Genomic DNA, 25,530 nt, shown 5'->3' with positions numbered 1-25,530 from the left:
TTCCTGCCTTGCATCGTTTCTCTGCAATGGGGTTTTATGACCCTATTTCATTTATACAAAATCTCATCCTTTGCTGACCTTTTCTTTCCTCATGTCTCATAAATGCTTTTATGCTATATCTATTATATCTAGGCCTCTACCCTACCCGTGTTGTCACAGTAGCATCCAGCTGAATTTTCTTGTTTTTTTCCTCTATATAGGAGTTTTCACAATATATGCAGCTGGTGTGTGCCTTTTCTGAAATGTAATACATGTTTCCAGATTTTTCCCTTGTCAGATCCAAAGCCAGAGCATTAGTAAGGGAGACGAGACAAGTGTGCCAGCACTGGCCAGCTCTTGACAGGTTTCAGCCTTTTGAAATCTCATGCAAACATCTTAACCATTACTTGCTTCTTAAATCTTATTAGAAATACTAGGAAGTTGGAACTGAAGCTAGAACCTTCTACAGGCAAAGCCACATCCTCTATGACTCTGTTATGGCTCTTCCTAAAAGAGGAAGTTAGGAGCAGTCAGTAAGCCTGTGGACATTTTATTTATTATTAGGTTTTTATCCCCCCTTTAGTTTTGGTCAACTCAGGGTGATAAATGCTCCTGCCTCCTTTTTTCCCTACAACAACCCTGGGAGGTGGGTTGGGCTGAAAGAGAGGGACTGACCCAAAGCTACTCAGGTGGCTCTCATACCTAAAGGAGGACTGGAATTGATCTCTTCAGGTCTCTAGCCCAGCATCTTAGCCACGTCACAAAACTGGCTCTCTTCAGTTCTGTCAGTGAGTCTGCGGACTCTTGGCTTCCATCAGATATTAATTCTTTTAAAAAGATTATTTCTAAAAAATGGGAAGCTATGGTGTATTGGCCTTTAAAATCAATCTTATTTCTAGGACTGTTTCTAAGCTCTATAGTCTTGGGAAAAAAGGTTGTGGGTACAGAATATTGCAGTCCAGGACTGCAAAAATGCAGATGATCAGTATTTTTATGTATTTCTTTGGTACCCTCTAGTGATTGTCTGGACTTCTGCTGTCCAGATATGGTAGTCTAGCTAATGCTTTCCAGTTTAAAAAAAAAAAAAGACAGGCTGGGGTGGTAGATAGTATCCCGAGGAGGTTTTGAAAGGCATCTCTTTGGTAAATAGGTGTTTTGTGACTGTTAGGGTCACCAACTCTGTTCGCAAAAGACCAGACTGCCACTGAGCAAACTTTGCTCTTTGCTTCCATCTAGTTATCTGGATTTCTGTAGCCCAGATATGTTATGCCCACCAGGACACCAGTTTTGTAATTTATATCAGCTTGACCAGTATGGAGAGGTAACAACAAAAATAAATTGTGAAGCTATCCCTGCATTTCAGGCTTTTTTGGGGGGCAGACACCTGTTTTGCATTTTTAGAGACGTTTCCCATACCCTTTCAAATAGCAGTCTGATGTTAGCCAATTTAAAATGGTTTCTATGCTTCTTACCGACAGATTACTGTTCTCTTAATTTCTTTTCTACTAATTTGATCTTGTTCTCTTTGTATTCCTAGTCTGTCAGTGATATATTTTGATAGAGATAGGTTGTCATTTGCTCTATTTTTACCAGCATGTCTCATTCCTTGTTTCTCCTCTGCATATCCTGATTTTCCACAATGTTTAATCTAAGTGTCTTCCTATGACCTCGCTACAGAAAGATTTGTCTTAGTCTTCCAAAACATGGCATAACAGGTCTTACCAAAAGCTCCATTTTAGAAATGATGATTCTGTGTGGCTGAAAAGCTTATTGGGGTTTTGGAATGACCGTCTCCAGCAGTTTCTTGATCCTCCAGAATGTACTGTTTTGTTTCTAGCAAATCTTCCTTTGTCGACATACAACCTGTGATGGATTTCTCCCCTATGAGCTACCAGGAAGATAGAGCACTTGTAGCTGTCCCTCCTAGCAATTTTTCTGATTGCCTTGTTATTGATCAGTTTTTCTGTGGACTTTATCTGGTAGAAATTCAGGTGTCATCATTGCCTGAAATGCAAATCCTAAGATATAGTTATGTTTTTTAAAAAAATCTGTTATTAAATGAATGCAGAATGTTTATTTATTCATTCATTCGTTTGTTCATCCAATTTATAAAGCCACCCATCTCACATTCGTGACTCTGGGCAGCTTACAATTAAAACATGAACAGAATCAAAACCTCAAAAAATAAAACAGCCATACAGACAATACAAATGTTAAAACAATTAAACAATTAAAAGCCATTCAATACAATAATCTGGAGAGCACAGCCATTCAAGAACAGTACAGCCATTTTATGGACTCTACACCCATACTAATAACCACACAGTATTCAACAAGGGTGCAAGAAGAAAAGTGGCTGATGTGGTTCTGACACAGTACAAAGGTTCCAGGAAAATATGAGATTTCATTATTAACTGTGCTCCCCAACAAACCAAATTTCTAGCTCATAGAGCTGCAAAAGTACTCTCGAAGATGTGCAGATATAGGAACATAAGAAGCTGTGGACTCTTCTGGATGAGTTCAATAAAGTGCTGTCCAGTAGCCCTTAGGCTGGCAAAAGTTACAGTGGCATAAACTGTGCTTTCTCCATTGCTGATCCCTATTCTGGAACAGTAACAAGGCTGGCAAGGGTGTGTGTCTGAACTATTGAGGCCAAGTTAAAAAAAAAAGGTTGGTGGATTCCCTTGGCTTTATTTCCCTTTCATCTCCTGGCAGGAAAAGAATCATCAGTGGTTCTCCCTAACTTGTGGTGGGGTGGGGTTGGGTGAGCATTAGAAGGCACTTAGGGTACTTAATACCTGTCATGTTGCCTGATTAACAAGCTACAGATATAGAAGGTGAAAAGGGGAGTGCTAGCCCCAATATTCCTGCTCAAACCAACTCCTCCATGCTTGTGACCTGCCAAGCTGTTTATGAACATGGATCTAACTCTCTTCTGAAAAAGGGCTAACCCCATATCCAAAAATAGCCTAGGTCACAGGCATGGGGGAAGTATGTGGGGTAAAGCAGGAGATAAGGATAACAAATGACCTCTGTCCCCATTACAACAGTGCCAATAACAAATGATTAAGCAGTTCATTTCTAACTTGTGATTGGCAGCACCCAGAGGTAGCCGGGGACAGCTGTGGAGAACACACAGTTATGACTGGGCTTTATTAAGGGAGAAGGAGGGGGGGGGAAATGTTTAAAATTAAGGTTGCATTTTATTTCAGTGTCCAATGTTGTATTTTATTTCAAATTTATGAAACAGAGAAATGGTTCTTAATTTTAAAAGGAATAATATCAAATTTCATAACTTCTAAACTGTGTGAGATTATCTTGATATCTCTTTCCTGACACTTCTTTTTCTCTTGATGGTGCTTGTGAAATGCCAGATAAATTTATGCAGAGTTTGTATGAGTTACAAGGTGAGGGACACTGATTCGTGTCCATTTTGACACTTCCTCCCTTACCAAATAGAACTTTCCTGGGGCTTCCTTTAGCATAGTGATAGAGAACACGCAGTCCAAGGGACACGTGTAGCTCCTCCCCAGTCTTGTGATTTTCAGAAGACTCTGAGATAGCACCACCAAAATTTAACGGCAAACGGCTGAAAACTGCAGCATGATTTCCCTCTAGTTTCTGGTTGGAAGCAAAAGTAAGACATGTTATTTGTAACAAAATAAAAACAGGACAGCTTTCAAAAGGGGGGAAAAAAGTAAATTTGGCCATATCTACTAACTTGTCACTGCTATACCACTGCTGAGCCTTCTTTAGCCCCATGCAGTTGGAAATATGTTCACATACACATACAAGTGTACATCCCATGACCATCAAAAGATTGCCTGCCTTTTTATAGCCCCGCATGTCTCTTTCTTTGTCCTAGACATTTTCTCATTGATAAAACAATCCCCAAAGTGTGATAGCACATAGTTCAATTGACTCCCCCACCCATGTTGATTCTTCTGTGCACCTAATTCCAGGTAGGGTAAGGGCATGCTACAGAAGTCCTATACTCACTTCCTAGAAGTAAGCCTTATTTCTTTGTTGGGCTGCATTTTGCACAAAATTCCCCACGCATCTGCATGTTGTACAAGCTGGATACAAATTTCTATTGACATCACCTTCATGCTGGAAAGTGGTAACATGTAGGTCTTTCCTTTCCCCCTCCCTTTCCTTTCCTTGTCAGCAGTTTTTTCTATAAAGGAATTTGTCTTTAAGGAGATGAGACTGTACAGTTTGTGTTCCATCTGCCTGAACTGAGGATGCATGCAATTAAGTGGCAAATGAAGTGTCCACATAAGGGAAGCCATAGATAAGTACCTTGTGCTGAATCATCTGGGCCTCAGAGTTAACATACCTCGAATTCTCCATATGCTACTGAAAACAAAGCCTTCCTTCAGAAAATATCTCAACAAAAAGCACCCTTACAAATGTGGAATGACTCAACAAACATTTTAAAATTGCAGTCTTTCGGCCCCAAATTAGAGATCCCTAACTCAGATTTTTTCCACAAAGCTGTGTGGATATACATTGCCTTACCGGGATCACTCAGATATTAAAAACTCTAGTGTAGTGTTAATTAATATATGGAGATTCCTTAGGAATAAAATTTTCATTGCATTTAGCATTTTCTTACTTCTGGAAATCCCCATACTTCTGGAAATCACAACCATCCCATTGCACTGAGATGCTTATGGATGCAGTTACTGCATTTACTTCAGCTGTAAGGTGGCAAAGACTACCTTATGAATGTCCAGGGCTGGATTTAAATATAGGCCCTGAACTGGGGAAGCTGTAGAGGTTCTGCTTGGCATGTGCTGTGTCACAACTGAACTTGGCAAGAATGCTGCCAAGATTCATAGCAAACCCATGGTGGGATGAACAGAAAATGTGAATGCATGCAGATATAAAGCATATTGTCAATTAATGAGAGCCATTTGAGCCATATAGGAGGGCTTAATTTACTTTTGTATAATAAAACTGTAACAGTTGAAAGAAGGATCTGAAATTTTGTGTGGCCCTAAGCTTTAGCTTGTTTATTTTATGTCTAGATTTGGTTCAGTGAATGTTCTTTCATGTATAATTATCTGTCCAGCTTTCTGCAGCCTCTCTGGCTTCTCATACTTCCATTAAATCCCAGAAAAAAACATCATGAGGGAACTTGTACCATGAGAAAACAAGGATAACCAAAAAGACTACAGAGGGAGAGACAAATGTATAACAGCCACAACAACAGTAACAATCCCTTGTACTGCTTCGCAACAATAAAGCAAATTCAAATGCTCTTCCAAAAGGAACTCTAAAGCAATGCTAAATAAAGTACCCTGGGAATGAGTAGAAAAACAGAAAACTTGGAGGACAGATTTCCACACAGTATTATTTTGAACTCCTGTGATTATAGCAAATGGAAGAGATGCCATCCACCATTATCAGTAATGGTGTGGGCAATTCCTAAATAATAGGCCTGCTTTTAATATAAGTGAATTATTTCTTTATATTCTAAGAGCTTCAAGACTACTGTGTTTTAAATCTAATAGGAAAGTTTACCCATGTTTTGAGCTTGCCAATAACTATATGAATGTATACAGGAAATACTTCCTGTGGATGAAGATTCTCAATTTAGTATTTCAAGTAAGCCTTAAGCTTACCAACAAGTATGTTCCCAAAGAAGGGAAAATTATAGGTATCTCCTGAAGGGAAAAGGAATAGTGTTGAAGAAATGGTTTTAACAGAAAATGAGATAAAGGGGGGGATATGTAGGATTACTGGATTTAGGATAAATTGTAGGAAGAAATGGAAGCTTTTCTGAACTATTTGACAGTGTCAATGTTATGTCCAGTTACCCCATTTTAAGTAGAACTTTGACAAACATATCCAGAAAAGAGTAGCCATGATAATGCAGGATTTGGAAAATGAACCCAAGAACAAGAGCTGCAAGAGCTGGAAGTGATGGCCTTTAATACTTCTGCTGTGGTAACTCTTGAGTTTGGTCTCATGAACAAAGATGGTCTGCTGCCATCTTTGTTTATGAGAGCTAATTGAGAAACGACAGGGGAGAATTACAGTATCGCTCAATATTATTTCTAAGGTTGTCTTTTCAAATGGTGTTGGGCAATGTAATTTCCTTCCAGTCCTTCTTGGAGTTGAGGTCTTTAAGTAGCCACAAGTCTGGCAGCATCCTGAAATTTTACTATCTTCATTTCAATCTTGAAACAGCTTTGAAGGAAGGATTGCCTAAGGTTGCTAGCTAATCATGATCCAAACTTTACAACTGAGAGGGATTAGAACCGTGATCTTTCCCACCTGACTGAACATACTAGTTACGATACTACAGTGGAGCTCAGTATTACACAGCATCCAGTCTGGATTTGCCACCTATCAAAAATGCAAAAAGGAATTGAAGCAAATTCAGTTTCTTTGATATGTAATCCTGTCTGATACCCATTTATGTCACTTTGAATATATTGCATGTACAGGTAAACTTTAAAAAATCAGTTGAAAACTTGTTCAGGTAAGCCTTAAAAATTATTCAGGGTGAATCCCAAAGTCTGACAAAGCTCCAAGAAAAGGAGATCTATAGATCAGATGTAATCATTTTTATGGTCACCGTCTTGTAATTCATAAACACCAATTGTTTATGCTTAGAAAGCCACAAGAGATTTTTACACTGATGACAAAAGGATAATATACATGGTATATAAGATTTGCTGAACCAATAAAATGTTCCAAACTCCAAAGCAGTTCAGCTTTTCTTCAGAGGAACATCATTTATTGTTAGTTAAAAGAGAACGATTCAGGAAGATTACAAAATTCACAGTTGGGCAATATTTTTATGAGGACCAACCAAAATGTCAGAATAATTATATTTTAGTTGGACGTAAAAAAGCCTATTGTTCAACCGTGGATTTTGTTGCTTTTTCTTATGGACCAGAATAATTACTTTTAATTATTCAAAACAAAACTTTAGAGCAGCTTAAGCATTCATGGGAGTTTCCAGGGAATTTCCATGGGAGTTTCTAGAGAGGGAGCCGTGGTCTTTACACATTGTCAGCCCACCAGATTTGAGAAGGCTAAAGTAGAGCAAAACAATTAACTATGAGTTCACGTTGGCCAGCTTTAGAATAGAATAAATGCATATTGATAATGATTTGCAGAGAAATAGACTGCAGGCACGCATACTCTTGTCTTGGATTAATTTTATTATCCTGCTACATTCTAGAGATAGGTAAATATTTAAGTATTTTGTCCCACCCTCCACAAATGTTTTTAGAATTTATTGCTTCCTTTTGGGTTTTTTTCTCCTAGAGATCAAATGCCCACTAGCTTTTTGGCTTTGTAAGGTGAGCTATGAATTGACTCATAAGATATGAAACATACACTTGAGTAGGCAAATCTGATTGATCTGAGCTTGGTTCCAGGTCAAGAAACCTACAGCTTGGGAAGCTTCCTTGCAGGAAATCGATAAGTCAAGCTATGTAAAAAGAAATATGGATTGCCAGGCAATAGAAAAATCACTTTTACCTCTTCTGCCCTTCCCCCGACAGAGACTACATGACATTAACTGACTGGGAGCAATTCCACTAGTGTAGTTTTCTCCCAGATAGTGATGCAGCAGTGGGGATGCTGTACCTGTTAGATGGCTATTCAAGGCTTGAAGAGGTCATTCCCAATTGGATTCATAGGGTGTCTTCAACACTGCACTGCGATGAAGGCATTCAGAGCCAGCTTCAGAAGCAGCTCTCAAATGTCCTTCCCATCCCTTGAGACTCTTCTTCCCTGCTTTCAGGTAGGAAATCACATATAGAAAAGGGAAAAAATAACCTCTCACATAGTTCTGTAACCTTTCCACTGATGGTAGATCACAGAGCATTTCTGTGTAGCACTGTTTTTATTCTCCAGTCTTTCCACAGTGTTTTGAAACCAGCCTTGTGACTGTATTTACTCCATCAGCAGTTGGAACAAATACTGTAAAACACCATCAGCCAAGTGGTGTTCTGTCCAATCTACAAGTAGAAAAGTACAAAACTGTCATTCAGTCACTTCCCTGTCCCTTGAGTTATAGCAGCTCCTGGAATAACAAAGCTCCCTCCATCCCTGCTTCATACAAGGGGGAAAAAAAAACACGTATTTTTACATTCTCCCTGCCCCAGTAGCATCCATGAGCCGAGTCAACACAAGCAAAAAGTTGGAAGCAACGCTGCAATTGTCTGCATGAAAATATGGTCTGTGTTTGAAGTCTGTAATTTATGAATGCTGGCCTTCAGGTCTATAATTTTATAATGTTTGCACAGTTTGCTGTGTTAAGACTTTGAGGCAAAAGTTAGGACACCACCCCATTCCCATCTGATTCTCTTTCACCAGTACATGTAGTGAAAAAAAAAGTTATTAAGAAGCTTTTCCCTACCTGAATGTAAAGGCTTTTACTCTATAGTAAAAGGTTTTTGTACAATTTCACAAACTCTGTGCTAGCAGTGCTGCCACACTTCAGGGTCCATTTAAACACATATGGGAGGTAGAAAGTAGGGTAAATACTAAGGAAGAACACAGAATTTTTGAGAAAATGTCAGGAAAACTAAACTCACTAAAGCTAAGAATAGCATCAAGAAATCCTATTTTGTTCTTCATTCTAAAACAGTGTTTCTCAACCTTGGGAACTTTAAGAAGTGTGGACTTCAATTCCCAGGGTTCTCCAGCCAGCATGCTTTAATTTTAATTAAAGCATTTCAGATGCTTTAATTCGTTTGGAAATTGGTATGATTCCACTGGAGATGACAGTCCTCATTTGCCAATTCTCTTACTGGCTTAAACTCCTGTTTTTCAATGGCTCACTGGTCCCATTAATTTTCCATGATGGATTTTCATCAAGGTGAAAAGTAAAAATCTCAGCTGACCTTTGTTTTTACAGCCTTTCTATCTGCTGCTCCTACATTTTGAAAGAGCTAAAGCTTTCCATTAGTGAGAGTCTTTGGGACTCCATAAAAGAGCCTTTGACACTGCGTGGTGGATGGATCTGGGCATTAAAGCCATCTTTCAGTGGTGGGTTCTAATCTGAAAACCTTTTATACCTGCAATCCACTTATTCAGTCTTGTTTGCCCAGCAAACTGTAGAGTCTTTTCAGTATGTTACCCTCTACAGTACTAGATGGGAGACACAATAGGACCCAATCCATTGAGAGTTAATTTCCTTCTGGTCCAAACAAACCTGAAGCCCTATTACTACCTTTTCTACACTAATTTATACACAGGCAGATTGGAACCCCACTATCACCAACAGAGTTGCTAAATTTCTATCTGCAGAAATTTCCTTAAGGCACAAGATATCCTACTCTTGATAACATTAGAAGTGTTTCTTTTTTCTTATAGTTTTCTTATGTTACCTTATGCTTTTATTGTTTTATTGTATTTTATTCAATTTCCCCTTTTTCCATTTCAAAGTCTTAACTGTTAGGTTTTATACAGCTACAGTTATGTACTGTTTTCCTTGTATCTGGTTTTTGTTACTAGTTATTGGTCATAATTAAATATTTGAAGAAGTAGCGGTCTCCTTTCACTGGATATATTCAAATAAAGCCTAGATAACCCTCAGTTGGGTTTCATTAATCATTCTGGCAGCATTTTTGATTAAAGAATGCTATTTTGGAATAAAAATGTTATTTTTGTGGTCTATAACAGCCTCTCTTATCTCAACTTCTAAAATTCTCAGCCATGGCTAGTGCCAGATTGGAGAAGGCAAAAGTACTGATTAATATTTTTCTAATGTGAACCTGCATATAGACAAAATGGACAATAGTCCATACACCTTATTTCTAAATCTGATCCATGAAGAATTAACCTGTGAATATAGATTATTGTGGGGACTAGAGAACTGAGGACAGAACTGGAGAACAAAACTGAGAAGAAATCATCCCCCCACCCCCAAAGGGCATTGGTGGCTGAATAGAAACAAAGTTGTGGTGGAAAAATCTCAACTCTAAAGAAAGCCAAATGATTGGAAAATTCCCAGCTGGTTTTCTCAATTAAGCTAGCAAAGAAATACAGTGATCACCAGATTCCTAGTAAGCAAAGCCAGGAGCCCCAACTTCAGGGCCACACAGATGTTCCAAATTTTACACGATTCACAGAGTTTATACCCTACTGTAACACTACTAAAGAGCACACTATACTGCAGACTCTACTTTTATTTTATTTTTGCTGCAAGTCATTTTCCTAATATGAATACCATTAACAGCTTCCCCACATGAATGAGTTCTGAATTAACTGGTGCCTTTTTATGGTAAAACAAAAATGTGAATTTAAAAATAGTTAAATCCATAAAACTGTTCATAGTTTGAACTAGAACAATTTCTGTTCAGGGTTGAACTGAAATAACCCCCTTGCTCCAAAATGTAACTGTTTGACCTCCTGAATACATTTTCATGAATTAATATTCCAGGGGAAGAGATGAATAAGCTTTCATATTTCACAGTGCTCTTCAGAAAAAAAGAGGGGTCAGGCACAGGAAAACAACATCCAAAATCAGTGCATTCTCACCAAGAAATTTTACAGTGGTAAACAGAGTTCTCCTGTCTCCAAACTTGTCAAACTGACACATTTCAGCTACTCTTAAATTGGTCTTTAAGATAAAAAAAAAAGATTTAGACATAAAAATCTTTTTTTTTTTCAGATTAAAAGTAGGCTTCTTGCATATGCCCTGGAGAATAGATGAATGGGCTGTGTTTCCTAAGACCTTAAAAATAAGAGTATTAAATGTTCGCTTATTGCTGTAGAAACAACACCAAGTTTATAAGAAATCAGAGGAATTTGACTAAGTTGGAGATAGAACCTTGCAAAGCCTCCTTATTTTTTTTTAATTTTATTTATTTTTATTGCTTTAGTATTGAAAAAGAAGAAAGAAAAAATACAACGAAGAAAAACAAATACAAAATATAATATATATGAAAGGCAGCTCAGTTTTTAAACACAGCATTAAAGCTTGACATGATAGAATAACAGCCTTTCCATTAGATTGATAAAAAGTCAGTTCATAAGCAGACATATTGCCATCTGGAGTGGCATATATGGAGTACCATCTCTTCCATCATCGAAGAGTAATCTCTTTTGCTACACCACATGCACTGTACATCCACCATTCTTCATATAATAGCAAATTCCAAATTTTGATTCAGTGTTCAAAACCATATTTACATTTTAAACCATATTCTTCTTCCCAAAAGCACAGTAACAAAATGGAAAAATAATGGAGCAAGCCCACATCAAATGCCTAAATGTTCCCAAAAGTGTTCGTTTTGCACGTCCAGCATGATGAAGTTGATAGTCAACCCCTTTTAAGCATCCTCTGATATGTTCAATAAACTTGAAAAATTCTTTTGTTGAATTAGTCCCAACTTAAGATCATAAGAAACATAGAGTAATATTCTTTAGTCAGTGATTTATATTGTTTTATGAGGGAATGCCTTGCCAAGTATGATTCTGCCCATTGATTTGAACATGTGGGGGGGGCGCTCTGGCTCCCCCTACCCCGAGAGGTTTAATGGGGCTTAGAACAAGAGACAGGCATCTCTTGTTGTCAGTAATGGCCCCTGCTTTATGGGACATGTTTCCCCTGGAGGTGTGATTGGACCCAACTCTCATAGTCAGGAAGACCTCAGAACAATTTTATTTTAGCATGCCTTTGGATCCTAAAAGAATTTGGAAAAAATCTATACAAAAAAGTGTAATTATGAACTTCCAACAGTATGCGTTAAGAGAGCGGCATCAGGACTGCAATTTTTTGTGTTTTTATAGATTGAATAGTATTTATAATTTTCTAAAGAGATAAAAACCGGGACGCGGTGGCGCTGCGGGTTAAACTGCTGAGTTGTCGATCGGAAGGTCGGCGGTTCGAAACCGCGCGGCGGGGTGAGCTCCCGTTGCTCGTCCCAGCTCCTGCTCACCTAGCAGTTCGAAAACATGCAAATGTGAGTAGATCAATAGGTACCGCTTCGGCGGGAAGGTAACGGCATTCCGAGTCGTCATGCTGGCCACATGACCCGGAAGTGTCTATGACAACGCCGGCTCCAAGGCTTAGAAACGGAGATGAGCACCGCCCCCTAGAGTCGGACACGACTGGACTTTACGTCAAGGGAAACCTTTACCTTTACCTAAAGAGATAAAGGTATGTCCAGAAAAACAGCATCATGTATTATCTTTGGAAGAACTATGGTTCATCCAGAAACTAGGCATCCTGGTCAAACTGTATGTTTCAATGAATGCATAACTGGACAGAAGCCAAGGTAGCCTCTACATAATACAAAGCTAAACACGACATCTTTATGCAAATTTGAATCCCTACTTATTATTTATATGACAGATTCAAAATAAAAAAAGATCAGTAAATATGTGTACAGTGAGGTCTGGGAATTAAAATTTGCTGGAACAATATTACAGTCTTGGAAAAGACCTAAAACTTGGTTAAAATCTCCAGCCATAATTAAGTGATCCACAGCTAAAGATATTCAACCACCTATGTAAAACACCTTAGTAGGCCCATATTAATTATTAAATGCAGTAAGATCATTAAAATTACTGGTATTTAAACAATTACATATTTCTGAATCATTTATTTCAGAAATATATATTTGTTCCACTACAAATATTGAAAATCTGTTAATCAAAATGACTACCCTCTAGTAGATTTTGATTTTCCGCTAATAAGTATTTAACCGATCTAGGTAAAAAATCTTTTTCTTATGAAGAATAAGGTTTGTTAAAAAAACAACAACTTCAGATTGTATATTGCTCAATTTATTTAGTATCTGTCTTCTGCTTGAAGGAAATCTAAGGCATTTTACATTTCAGGAAATGACTAAAGATGACAAAGGAGCGACACATTAAAAACCTATATATAAGAACCTATTTCCATGGTTCAGACTATCATCTATCCATCCATCCATCCATCCATCCATCCATCCATCATCTATCTAAACTGAGACAGACTCTTTAAAGAACCAAAAAATTGCATACAAGGTTACACACTGAAAAAGGAAAAGGATAGGAAAAAAGTTTTTAAAAGGACAAATGAAAAATATGAAGCAAAAACTAAAAAGGAAAGTAGGAAAACAAATGGTACAGGCATTTCTAAATGCAACATGCTAAAAGCAGGATCTTCTTCCTTGCCCTCCAGCTAAGACAGTCAATCTCCCTCTGGAGGGAAAAAACAGAAAAAAATATTAAAAAGACTGCTACTTCTTTGCTTCCACTGATCACAGAATGATACACATCTCTGCAGCCTCTGATTTTTTAAAAAAACTTCATATCAGAATCTAGGGATAAATAGAAGATTGCTGGAAATGTTTAATCCCTTTACGTTTTGTTTGTCAAATGGGCTTTGCTGAGTAACTTTCCCTTCTAACCATTTATGGAGGCAGGTCTGGAAAATCATTACCTTCTTTATGTTCCATTCCAAAGACTCAGCTTGCTAAGATAAATGCAGAATATCCCATGTAGTAGATCTTTAAGATCTCACAACAGAAGGACTAGGTTTTTGAACAAAATGGAAACAAAACTTACAAGATATGCCATTTTGATTTCAAGCTTGTATTTTAGCATTTGCATACATATAGTATGTGTGTGTGTGCACACATACACATACAGACATAATCCATGATTTTAAAACAATCCTTTTAATGCTGATCTAGATCAGTCTGTATTTTTACAAAATAGACCTCATAAATGGGTCGCTAGGGCATAGTATCAGAATTTTCAAATTGAGTAATCCTTGCTTCATGTAAATCAATCACTATGGTTTTTAACTCCACTATTTTCTATTCTAAAGTGTCAAATTTGATTTGTCTCAAAAATGTCTTTCATAAACATACCCCATTGTTTTTATCTGCATAAATTCAGTTGTTCTAAAAAACCTGTAAATCATTGTAAAGAGCTTTTAAATGATAAGCAACTCCTTACAACATTTTTTCTTGGTTACTTTCTCTGTTACTTTTTCTCGTGTGACAAGATGAAGGTGAAGTTTTTGCTGTTCTTCAGCTTGTTGGGGAAAATGCTCTCCCTTGGAAATTGTCAGCCCTGTGAGGTTGTCCAGATCAGCAAACAGATCTCACAAGAATACTAAAACTATACTTTATTGAGAAAGGCTATAATAATAGAATTTGCAAGTCTGCGTGTGTTGTCCCTTCCCTTCCTCTTATATCTTAAGGATCCAATGGGGAACCAGTCTTTCTAATACTGTCCCAGAGTGTTTTTCTAATACTGTCCCTTCACCCTGAGCATAAAGCATGCTTATGCACCTGTTGTTGCCTTAATGGTTTCTAGATAGTTTCTCTAAGGTTATCTCAGTGGCTTTTTCTACTACCTCCCCCATTACTCAGTCTCCCCTCCTGTGTGCAAAGAAAATCCCAGAATGGAGTTTTCCCCCTATTTTTCCCTATTTCAGGATGAAGTTTTACTCACCAGGTAATTTTTCAGACTTGTTGCTTGGGAGACCTTTTTTAACTTTAAAAGAATTATAAATCCAGAAGTGTTTAAAAAGTGAGGTTGGATGAACCCAGTCTTTAAAGGCTCTGCTGCAATTGAGAGCTTGATGGCTTCCCTTGTCTCCTGGTGCTTAGACTGCAGGTTGACCATTGTCCTGTGGTCTCCTCATGAGGAGCAACCATCTGGAGCACAAGTGGGCAATCTCTTGTCCTCTCCTTGTCTAGAGAGATTCCATTGGACCAGGCTCATCACCGGTCCATCAGTCCTAGCTGTGTCATCTTCTCTGCTCCTCCAGAGATGTCTTAATTTGCTATTGCCTCCCTGGAAGTCCAAAAACCCCAGAATGGAGTTATGGGAATGCACTAGGATGGAAACCGTAGGTAACCTGAAAGGGAGGTACATTCCTGTGGAGGAATGCACTGAGTTGCAGGCAAATTCTGCAAGTGACAATAGTTCAGTCCAATTGTCATGTTGATAAGAGACATAGCATCATAAATATTGCTATAGCATCTGGTTCAATTTCTCAGTTTGGCCATCTGTGGCAGGGTGATGGACAGATGACAAAAGGATTTTAATATCTAATAATTGGAAGAGGGCCTTCAAAACTTAGAGGTAAACTGAGAACCATGATCTGAGATCATATGTTTGACTAGGGCTCTGTATCTAAAACTATGATCTAATATAAAGTGTCAGGGAGGCACTTGCAAGGAATTAAATGAGCCATATTTGTAAATAAATCCACCACCACAAGAATGCTAGTATACCCCTACACAGGGAGAGATCAGCAATGAAATCCATGAAAGCACAATGCCAAGGATGTAGAGGGGAACTCAGAGGCTGGAGCAAGCAAGCTGTTTTTCTAGGACCAGACTTTGTTCAGCACCAAACATGAAAAATGAAACATAGTCTTTGATCCCTGCTCTCACCCTCGGCAACCTGAACTCACTGAATACCCAGTGTAGAATCTTAAACACTCCCCAATGTCCAGCAGTTCTATTGTCATGGCAGAGTGTAAAGCTTTTTTACAATAAATATAAATAAATGTCCACTGTGAAACAGCTGCCCATCATGAGATGTGAAAGATAAGAAACATGAGTCTCCCTGGAGGTCATCCATCCAAGCCCAGGCATAAGCATCCTGTACTTTAATCTGATATAGCAGATCAACAGTCTGCCTCCCTGCTCCCAATCTTTCAGGAGAGAGGCAAAGTTGCTCAGTTGCACTATTGTGGCAGGGGGAGATGTGTGAGAGAAGTCATATTCCAGTTTACCTGATAGGCCATCTGGATGCTTGTTTGCTGAGCCAGGAATATATGAAATATGGAAATTAAAATGGGAGAAAATTTATGCCCAACCTGATCTACCAAGGTGCAAATGATTGTGCTTTCTGCACAACTTTTAAATTCTTGTGGTCTATGTGAACCTGTACAGGGTGGGCTGCATCTTCCTGGAAGCACACCCATTGCTGGAATGCTGTCTTTACCACAAGCAACTCCTTATTGTAAAGCTCATAGTCATAGTTCCATTCAGCTTGTAGAAGCAACCTGGAATAAAATGTGCATGGTAGGAGATCCATTCCCTCCCCCCACAAACACACCCACTTTCTCTGCCTGGAGGAGAATTTTTCCAACTGCCACATCTGAAACATTGGTTTGCACCACAAATTCATAGGTGGGATCAGAGTTTCTGAGTAGAGATTGTGAAGAGAAAAGAGTCTTCAATTCCTGAAATGTGCTTGCTTCTGAGTAGACATATGAATTTACATCCTTTCTTTAGGAGTTGAGACATTGGTTTTATGTGGTCTGTAAGATTAGAGATGAACTTTCTTTAGAAATCAGCAAAGCCCAGAAAACTCTGTACATCTTTCATATTTCAAGGTGGTTGCCATTAAAGTATGGGTTGCACTTTTGCAGAGTCCATTTGTATGTATTCACTAGACATCCTATAACCCCAAAAGTCCAATTGGGGTAGATCAAACAAACATTTCATCAATTTAGCAAAAAACTTGTGTTTGTGGAGTCTCTTTAAGACATTTCTGATATGAGCCTCATGCATGGAAAGGTCTTCTAAAAAAAAACATGCCATCCAAATATACCACTAAATATTTGTCTAAAATACCAGAAAATATTTCATTCATTTATCTGGAAAAGACGATCCTGCAGCTAACCAAGCCAAAGGCATTACTGTATACTCATGTTGACTCTATTTGATATCAAGTGCAGTTAAATATTCATGTCTTTCTTTTATCCTGATCACATTGTAAGTGCCTCTCAAGTCCAACTTCATGAAAATGCATGTCTACTGGAAACAGTCCAGGGTATGTGAAATAAGAGACAAAGGATAGTAGTTCCTAATGATCATCTGGTTTAGGAGTCCATAGTCATGTACTGTCCTCAAGAACCATCTCCCAGAGGGATGAATATTGTTAGTGCAGACACTGGAGATTAGGAAGGGTGAATAAATCCTTTCTTCAAACTATCGTCCAGGAATTCCTTCAGTGTGAGAGTAGACATGGGATATTGTCTCTCACCTGGAATCTGGGAAGTGGAATTCAGTTGCTTCCTCCTCCCCAAACACATCCACAAAATCAGAGTATTTCTCTGGCAAGGCAGGAGAGCCAGTGCACTGAATAGGCATGGGGGGAGGGTGAGAGTAAAAAGCCTGCAGTCAGTGTTGTTGACCTTTCTTTGATGGAAAATAAATTGTTCCTTGCTCCTAGTGCACATCTGGATTATGTAATTGTAATCAATCAATCCTCAGCACATAGGGAATCTGCAAGGAAGCAATAACATACAGGGGCAAGAATTTTGTGTGAATTCAGTTGCAAAGGGTTAGTGCATCGCAACAAAGGCCCAACTTGTAGCATCTGCCCATGCATTGTTTTTACCAGCATTGGCCTTTCCAGTGTCTAAGTGGATAAATTAAACTCTTGTACTGTGGTCTCATCTATGAAATTGGCTGTTGCCCCCAAGTCTATAAGGGCTGAGAGATGTATCTTCCAGCCTGTTTCTAAACAAAGAGTGACAGGAATAATAAAATGTGCTTGCCTGTTGTCTGAGCTCTCCTTAATTGTCTGAGGACCTCATAGGAGGGGACTCTGCAAAGTTTCCCAAAGCCATGGACTTGGAGCAAGTCAGACATTTGCTTCTTATGTAGCCTGTAGATCCACATGTGCAGCATTTTGTTTGTTCAGGTACATGAGCTTTAGCTGTGCAAGGTCTGATTTGATGTCTGAGAGCTCCTAGTACAGGCATAATCTGAGATTTCTCCTTCTCTGTTTCTCTCCTGGGACAAAGATTTCTTGATTGCTCCAATTTGCCTAGGACTCCAGCACTGGATTTTGAGGAGGCCATCAGGAGGAATATTAGGGGGGAAGAGAGGTTGTAAACCCCCCTTCCCTTGCCATTTCTTCCATGCCTCAACTCTTCCAATGACTATCTGTTAACACACCAGGTTGGAACAGCTCTTCCGAATTATCTGAGCGCCTTGTCTCACCAATTCATCTCTCAGCTTGTTAGCTTCTTAGCTTCTTGAAACTAGTCAACTAGTGAAATCATTCCACCCCACATCCCTGGCAAATTATTTAAAATTTGATATGTGCACGCACCCTATGTTGGCCTTGTCTGAGCTCTGTTGCCCCTTCACCCTGGGCTGAAAGCATACTGATGCACCTGTTGTTGTTTTAATGGTTTCTGGATAGTTTCTGCAAGGTCATCTCCATGGCTCCCTACAGAAATAGAAAGGCACATTCCTTATTTTCTCTGTCTTTTGGCTTCAGACCCATCATTTATCCCTACAAAGCAGTAATTTAAAGAAAGAAAGACAAAAGGGGTTTTCTGTCTACCAAATTAAGCAATAACAAGATAAGGAGATAGCCCTTTAAGCTGGGAGAAAACCAAGTTCATAAATTTACTTTCTTGCTCACATTTACTGGGCTATTGTCTTCAATAGAGGAAAACAATGGAGAAAAATTGCTATTGGATGCAGCACAAGAAAGCTGGGGAGAGGGAGTTCAAATTGACATTCATCCTCCAAGTCATTGACACTCTTTAAAAGGCCACGGAGCTGCCAAATTACAATGGCAACAAGCTTGGTGAATCTCAGCTAGGGCCAGCCTGGTTTACTACATACCAAACTGTGGTAGAAGTCTGCCAGGGACACTTCCAGCCATTGTGATCACATTTTTTAAAACTGCTTCCCCCAAAAAGGGGACAGATGAAGCTCAGACCAGAGTCTAGTTCACACTGAGATCTCTCTGCATGGCTGTTGGCCTGCTCAAAGTGGAGGAGGAATGCAGCTGTTCTTTTGAATTGGGAACCTGCATGAACTGGCCCAGATTCTGCATATTAACAGGATCTTAGTTCTCTGTTGTGATCCATAGCAGTGGGGGTAGTGGCTTGGTTTGGTTTGGCTTTTAAATAGAAGTGTATGAAGGAGGATTTATGATTTCATAAAGCACACTGGTCCTGCATTCGCCAATCGGTCTGTTTGCTCTTTCCAAAGCAGTTTAATAAATAAATAAGGGCAGATTTAAACTAAACCTTGTCTGTCACACACCCGTCTGTTAGCCCATGATGAGGCTATAGTGTGTAATTAAACAATCATTTATATTCTGTGCAAGTGTGTGCCAAACAATAAAGAGCTCTCAGGAGCGTCGTGCTGCTGAGGCATTTAATCCATGCACAGAAGGAGTTTGCTGCAAAGCTGCTCCCGCAGAATGGGGTTTGTCACAATGGAGCAGAGAGGAAGTGGGACTGCATTCTTCAATGATTTGATAAGGCAGTGGAATAATTTAAGAAGCTAAAAAGGAGGCTGTGTTCCTTGGGTCAGATCCACTTTTTAGTTTTGCTTGAGTGTTCCTGACATTTTATTTCTCAGTGAGGTAAATAAAAATTGGTAGGAATTATTGGTTGTATTTGTTGGGTATATAGCATACGCACAGGTACATACCCTAAGAGGTAAATAGGTAGGTGGATGGGTGGATAGACAGACAGACAGACATGAAAGAAGTAAGTCCAAAAGTGCTATGCACCAGAACTTTAATGTATTTTAAAATATAATGTATTACATACACTTTGCCATATGGGAATAAGATCTTTGACTAAGCTGAATTTTGACCAAGATGGAAGAATCAGTGGGTGGATAGACACACACACATGGAGAACTTCAAGGCAGCAAACTTAAGATTTCCTCCTCCATTTTTCCCACACTGCAAACCCTATGAAATAGGTTGGGCTGAGAGAGAGAAAGTGACTGATCCCAGAGTCAATCAGTGAGCTTCCATAGGTGAAGGAGGACTTGAAGTTTATTTTCCCCAGACCCAGTCCTCTCCTTAACTATCACAATGCACTGGAAATTGGGCCACATTGGCTGGGACAGACAGAAAATAAATTTCAACAACCTATGCAGGATCCTTATTCCAGATTTAAGGCTTACACTTTTATATTAAGAAAAAGTTAGAGGAAAGATATGGTAGAAAGTTATGGTTATGAGATTATGTCATTGGTTACTTTGGAAAGTGCTGAATCATCAGTGCTCAGGCTATCTTACTGGCTGTGATTAAACACCAGCTTAACCTAGTTAATTGAATTAGTCCATTGTTGGGTTCATATCATACACTAAACCATAATCTGAACAAAGGGGCTTGGTTTGTGGAACTCAGTAAGTCAAAAATAGGTCATCCCCCTAAAACTGTTGAAATTAACACCAAGTTTGACATGTCATGTGAATGCACATATTAGGTCTTTACCTGACCTTGTTAAATATATTGCATGAACAAAGCCTATCTCTACTTTAAGCCAAAAATCTGAAGGTCAGCAAAAATCAAATTACTGGGTTAGGATTCAGCCTGTACTGGTGATACATGGACTCCACATGAAAAATCAAGTTAATTGCTTAGGAATGCCTCTTCAGTCCCTGGGGGAGAGGAGGAGACTTCAGCCAGCAAACTGAATTGGCTTGCTGAAGTTTCGTATTTGGTTCACAGGGCATCTATTGGGACTCTTCCCCATCCACAGTAAGTCACATAAATTCACTAAGTCGTCTAAGCACATAAGCACAGATTCTGTTCTTAAGTACAATTTTAAAAGGAAAGGAGTATAATCCAGTAGCATGGCAGCAGCTGTGTGCTGAAGGCCCAGCTTCAAGCCCAGTTGAAAAATAAGAATAGCTGCTAGGTAGTATGGAAATTGCTCTGCCTGACATCGCAGAGAGTTGTTTCCTGCCAGAATAAATAATATTAGAATAGATGGACAGTCTGACTTGGAATAATGCATCTGCTTCTGCTCCTCCTGTGCTTCTATTTCCATAGTCTCCTGCTGACCCAGAAACATGGATCTATCTTCTTTGAGGTGGAAAAAGAGAACTATCATACTCATGTAGGACCATAATCCCAAACCAATCAACTTAGAAAGTAAAGTTGATACATCCTAAGAGAACCATCATTTAACTCTGCCTGTAGAACCTGGAACCAGAAGTTTTAATTACCAGTACAAATTTCTTCTTTCCTAATGTGTTCTGAAATATAAATCACATTTTTGTTGACTCATATTTCATTTGCCGTGGTGGGTCACAAACAAAAATTAAATGAGCTTCTCCTACTATTGACTGACTGACTGACTATTTATTTATTTAATTTTTATCCTGCCTTTATTTGATTGGAAAGGCATAGAAATAATAGCTAGCTCTCCAGAATCTCCATTAATCCCTCAGAACAAGGGACAGCGAGTACATACTATCTGCTTCTTATCAAGGGTTCTGCTTTCTATTGTATTTTCTTGATATTGTTCATCTTTGCTACAAATCAAGCAGGAAAGCAAAAAATGGAAAGTCAAATAGCTCTGCACATATTCAGAATTTGGAATGGGAACAGAGTACAGGTGATTTAATCCAACTTCTGTAGGTTGGGAGGGGGGGCTTTCAATTTATTTGACTCTGAATGATGATGGAGTTTCTCAACATGCTTTTATTCACTCCTTCCATTTATTTGGGGCAAAAATAAAGTCTTTCTCCAGCAGTTGAAAGGGAAAGATGGATGACAAAGAAAGATAGCTCTTTCTTTCCTGGGAAGAAACAAAGGGTCCCCTCTGCTTTCCATACTGCAAAGCATACTGCATGTAATCTAATGCTCTCTGAGGACCAACTCCCACGATCACAAATCTGGATAGGGAATGTGGACGTTGGCTGGGGAATGTGGAAATTGAACTCCAACAATCTGGAGGTCAACAGGCTTGAAGGGCCACCCTTGCACCAGTACATTACAGTAGGATGAAGCAAATAACATCATGGCTATGTACTTGTAAGAACCTTAAGACTGCATGAGACTGTCCTAAATATAGTGAGATCTGCTGTAAATTACTAAGGAAGTGAGCTATCAATCTGGCTTCTGCCATGCTTCTTCCAGAACAACCATTCTATTTTCTGTAATATGGGATAATATCTGTGTAGGTATCTGGGTTTCATAAAGGGTTTGCAAGATAATGCATGTGACATTGCTTTGAACCTTTCAAAATACTGTATAGATTCAAAATATTTTAAATTAACACCTAAGAGATTCCTAGTTTTTTATACAGAAAAGTGCACTAACTTAAAGCATTCTTTATTTGCAACATTGTGCAACAAAGATATATAGGCAGAAATCATGTAAACTGGATGTATTTCTGTCACTTGTTTCAAGCAGAATTTACAAACTTCAGATTGTGTCCCTCCCTCCTTTCCACTTTTCTTCTACTCCATTTCTTTATTCATTCCCCTGATTGGAAGATGGGTTGTATGTCACATTTGGCCTAATCTTGCCAGCTCAATTTTGATTTATGTGTATGTTGGATGATTGCTCAACTTTCCAAATCCAATAGATGAGTAATGTATTAGCTCTAAACTGATGGCCTGCTGTTCTCATCAAGCTTCTCAGATGGATCCATAAGTGTTATATAAATGATGCACCTCATAATTCACTGTAGCAAATATGAGCTTTGGGGAACTCAGCTATCCACCAAAGATACAGCCATGTAGTCTGTTAACTGCAAAGTAAGAGAAAGTCTCTCTTGAGCTGGATTCAACTCCTGATGAGCACATGGACAATAATATGCAAGTGGTTTGCTATTGTAGCCATTCAAAATGTATTTTCTGATTTCCAGTGTAATGAGAAGTGTAGCCTCATGGACTTTTGGGTAGCTATCAGAGTATTGTTAGGATGGGACAGTAGTGCCCCTCATTGACAAAGAAGAGCTTTATCAAAAGGACATGTTCAAGATGAAAGTGCCACAGATATTCTCCAAAAACCTGCAAACCTAAATGTACACCAAATATGGGTCCGCTGGATTGTTGTCTTCTTACAAATTATGATTAGTTGGCTAGCTGTTCTCAATTTTTGTTTGAATTGATCAAATGGCAGCGGGGCTCAGGAAGCACCAACTCCCTACCTTGCCTCTTTCTGTTTCTTTCTGACTATAAGAGTTTACATTTTTCAAAAAAGAAAAAAGACTGCTAGTAGCTGTTGTAGTGGGAGTGAGTGGGTGAGTTTCCAATCAATCCAGTGACCTATAAAATCATATCCCAAGGGCCATTAGCTTGGACACTTACTGTTTTAATTATTAGTTGTATATTTTAAGTTTGTGCAATTACCTTGGAAACTGAAAATAGAATAAAAATATTTTAAATAAACAAATTGGCCTTCTAGAATTCCTCAGTCATCCATGTCTGTCTGATCCTCCAGTTCTTTCATCCAACTACATGCTTTTTGGATGGTGGGCAAAGGGGTGTAATTATAATTCTAACCCATTCTTCCTGTTTTTTTTTCCTCCTCTCCCTTTTCTTTTGTCTTTTTTTCCCCTCCTCCTCCAGGAACCTTCTGCATAATTTCACTGTGCACATGCGTAGCTGGAATCAACTTTGAGCTCTCCCGATACCCCCGGTACCTGTACGGACTTCCGGATGACATCAGTCATGGCTACGGCTGGTCCATGTTTTGCGCATGGGGAGGCCTAGGTCTCACTTTGATCTCTGGCTTCTTCTGTACCTTGGCCCCTTCTGTTCAACCTGTCCCCAGGACCAATTGCCCGAAATCGAGACCTGAGAATGGGACAGTGTGCTAAAACAAGTACAAACAAGCCTATAAGTATACATATTATACATATATAAATATAAATTAATATACATAAACATATATTATATATAGATCTCAAACAGTTGCCAGTGCCATGGTAGAGTGGAGTCCAAGAGGGCTCGTACATCTCCTCTACAGACTTTTTATTGCTCTTGTTGTTTTTCCTGGAGAAAGGAATAGCTTTTCTGCAACATTGCTCTTCCATTCAGCTCCTAAAAATCTTCAGCATCCCACTTCAAACATCAAATGAACGTATCGTTGCATCTGCTACTGCCAGTTGGGTGTGATGTGATAGGGAGGGGGAAAGGGCATCTTGGTGTATGTGGTACTTTTACAAGGAGTAAAAGCAAACAAAAAAATAAAACCTTGTATTGGGGAAATATAAACAGTAAATAAATGAACCTCTTTAGTTACCTCTCTAAAATCTAACCTGCTGAAGGCCACCTTCAGAATCCCTCTGCTCGCACATGCTATTTAAACAAAGAACCTTGCCTGTTCCATCAAAGAGAAGCAGAAGATTAAGGCAGGGTTCCCTTTCTTTGCTAAACTTAAAACAAACAAACAAACAGCCAAGATTATTACAGAACAAAGCTGCAAATGAGGACACTTGCGTGGATGCTTTAGTAATGCTGCTTTCAACTTCCTTCTGCCTTACAGACAGGCTGACTGAGGAGGCTGGACTGCTGGCAGAAATGCAGGAGAAAGCCTCTTGCTGAAATGCTGTGATACATAGGTGTGTAACTCCCCCTCCTCCATCCCGGTTTTTTTTCCCCAAAAAAGAAAAAGAAAAAATAAAACTGGTGTTTCCCTGTGACCTTCTACCAAATTCTCCTCACTGTGCTTGAAAGAGAAGGTGTCAAGACTTACGGATGGATGAGGAAAAGCGTGTTTGGAGGCTGCAAGTTTCATTGGCTGGATTTGGTTCTGCCTCTGATCTCCCCTGCCTTGGAACCACAAGAACCATCTGATGGTGGAGAGAAGCCATTGTGGGTGGTAAGGGGAGGGGAGATGGGCTTTGTGTTTGGTTGATCTCCAGGATGGCTATGCAGGAGGAGTTTGGGCAGAGATTGTTGTTCTTGCTGTTATACCGTAGTTTTGTTAATTACCATCATTTGGGTAAAAGCCATTGCAGAGATGGGGAATTCTGAAGGAATGGTAATAATAAGGATTGTAATACACGGTGCCCCTTCTTATGCCCATGTACACCAAGACCAGACACCCATCTAGTTATCATAAGTTACCTGATTTTCTCAGCTTTCTCCTTGTGTTTGAGAGAAATTGTAGAGCAGAAAGCACTGAAGAAAGAGAAAGGAATTCCGTTCCTCATAAGGCCAAAACTTGTGATTGTGATGCTATAACCCCCACAGGGGTATTGTAAGGAGTGGTCAAAAAAGTCAGAAGGGCAGCTACAATGGTGTGATTGAAGCTTTGCCTGTTTCTATGTGTGTCACAGATTAAAATCTGGGTTTAGTTTCAACTGCACAGTTGTGGCCGCCACCTTGACTTTTTTGACCACAATGTGTGCCACTACACATACATACTTTTCATCTGTTTCTTCTCTTCTCCTGATTTCTATTTCCCCACTTATTTATACTTGATTCTTCCCATTAAATATCCATGCTAAAGACCTGGAGCCAGTTAAGGTCATGAAAGTAATAACTTATGATCCAGAAAAACCTGTGATCTGATTAGTCCTGTGGAGATTGGCAAATGGAGAAAGAAACAAGGCAAAAGTAATAATGGAGTAGAGACACATGCTAATTGCATAAAACAATGAAGCTCAGAGCAAAATACTAGTATAACATTGGAGGATGGATTTGCCAAAACAGAGGCAACCCCACTTCTATATTTTAGTAGATGATGACATAAAATAAAACAACCAGTACAGAAGTATCCTTACCTTTACAAACAAAAAGCAAGCACACATGGCATATAACCAGTCTTTCCAAGTATATTGTGAAGTGTTTAATCCATGTAGCAGCATCTTGATGTTAGCCT

General features: G+C 39.0%; 1 protein-coding gene across 1 annotated transcript in view; it reads left to right on the top strand.

Moving 5' to 3' along the window:
- Window positions 1-24,275, top strand: part of TMEM178B (transmembrane protein 178B) — a 278,440-nt gene extending 254,165 nt beyond the window's left edge. Inside the window, exon 4 of the mRNA XM_063308293.1 lies at window positions 23,271-24,275. Coding sequence (XP_063164363.1) covers window positions 23,271-23,521 — 251 coding nt within the window. The 3' untranslated portion in view covers window positions 23,522-24,275. The remainder of the gene's footprint in view (window positions 1-23,270) is intronic.
- Window positions 24,276-25,530: the final 1,255 nt, after the last annotated feature.

This window comes from Candoia aspera, chromosome 7, assembly GCF_035149785.1.
Source record: "Candoia aspera isolate rCanAsp1 chromosome 7, rCanAsp1.hap2, whole genome shotgun sequence".
NCBI classification, from domain to species: domain Eukaryota; kingdom Metazoa; phylum Chordata; class Lepidosauria; order Squamata; family Boidae; genus Candoia; species Candoia aspera.
The sequence above is the reverse complement of the archived record's forward strand: the minus strand, read 5'-3'. Positions and strand labels throughout refer to the sequence as shown.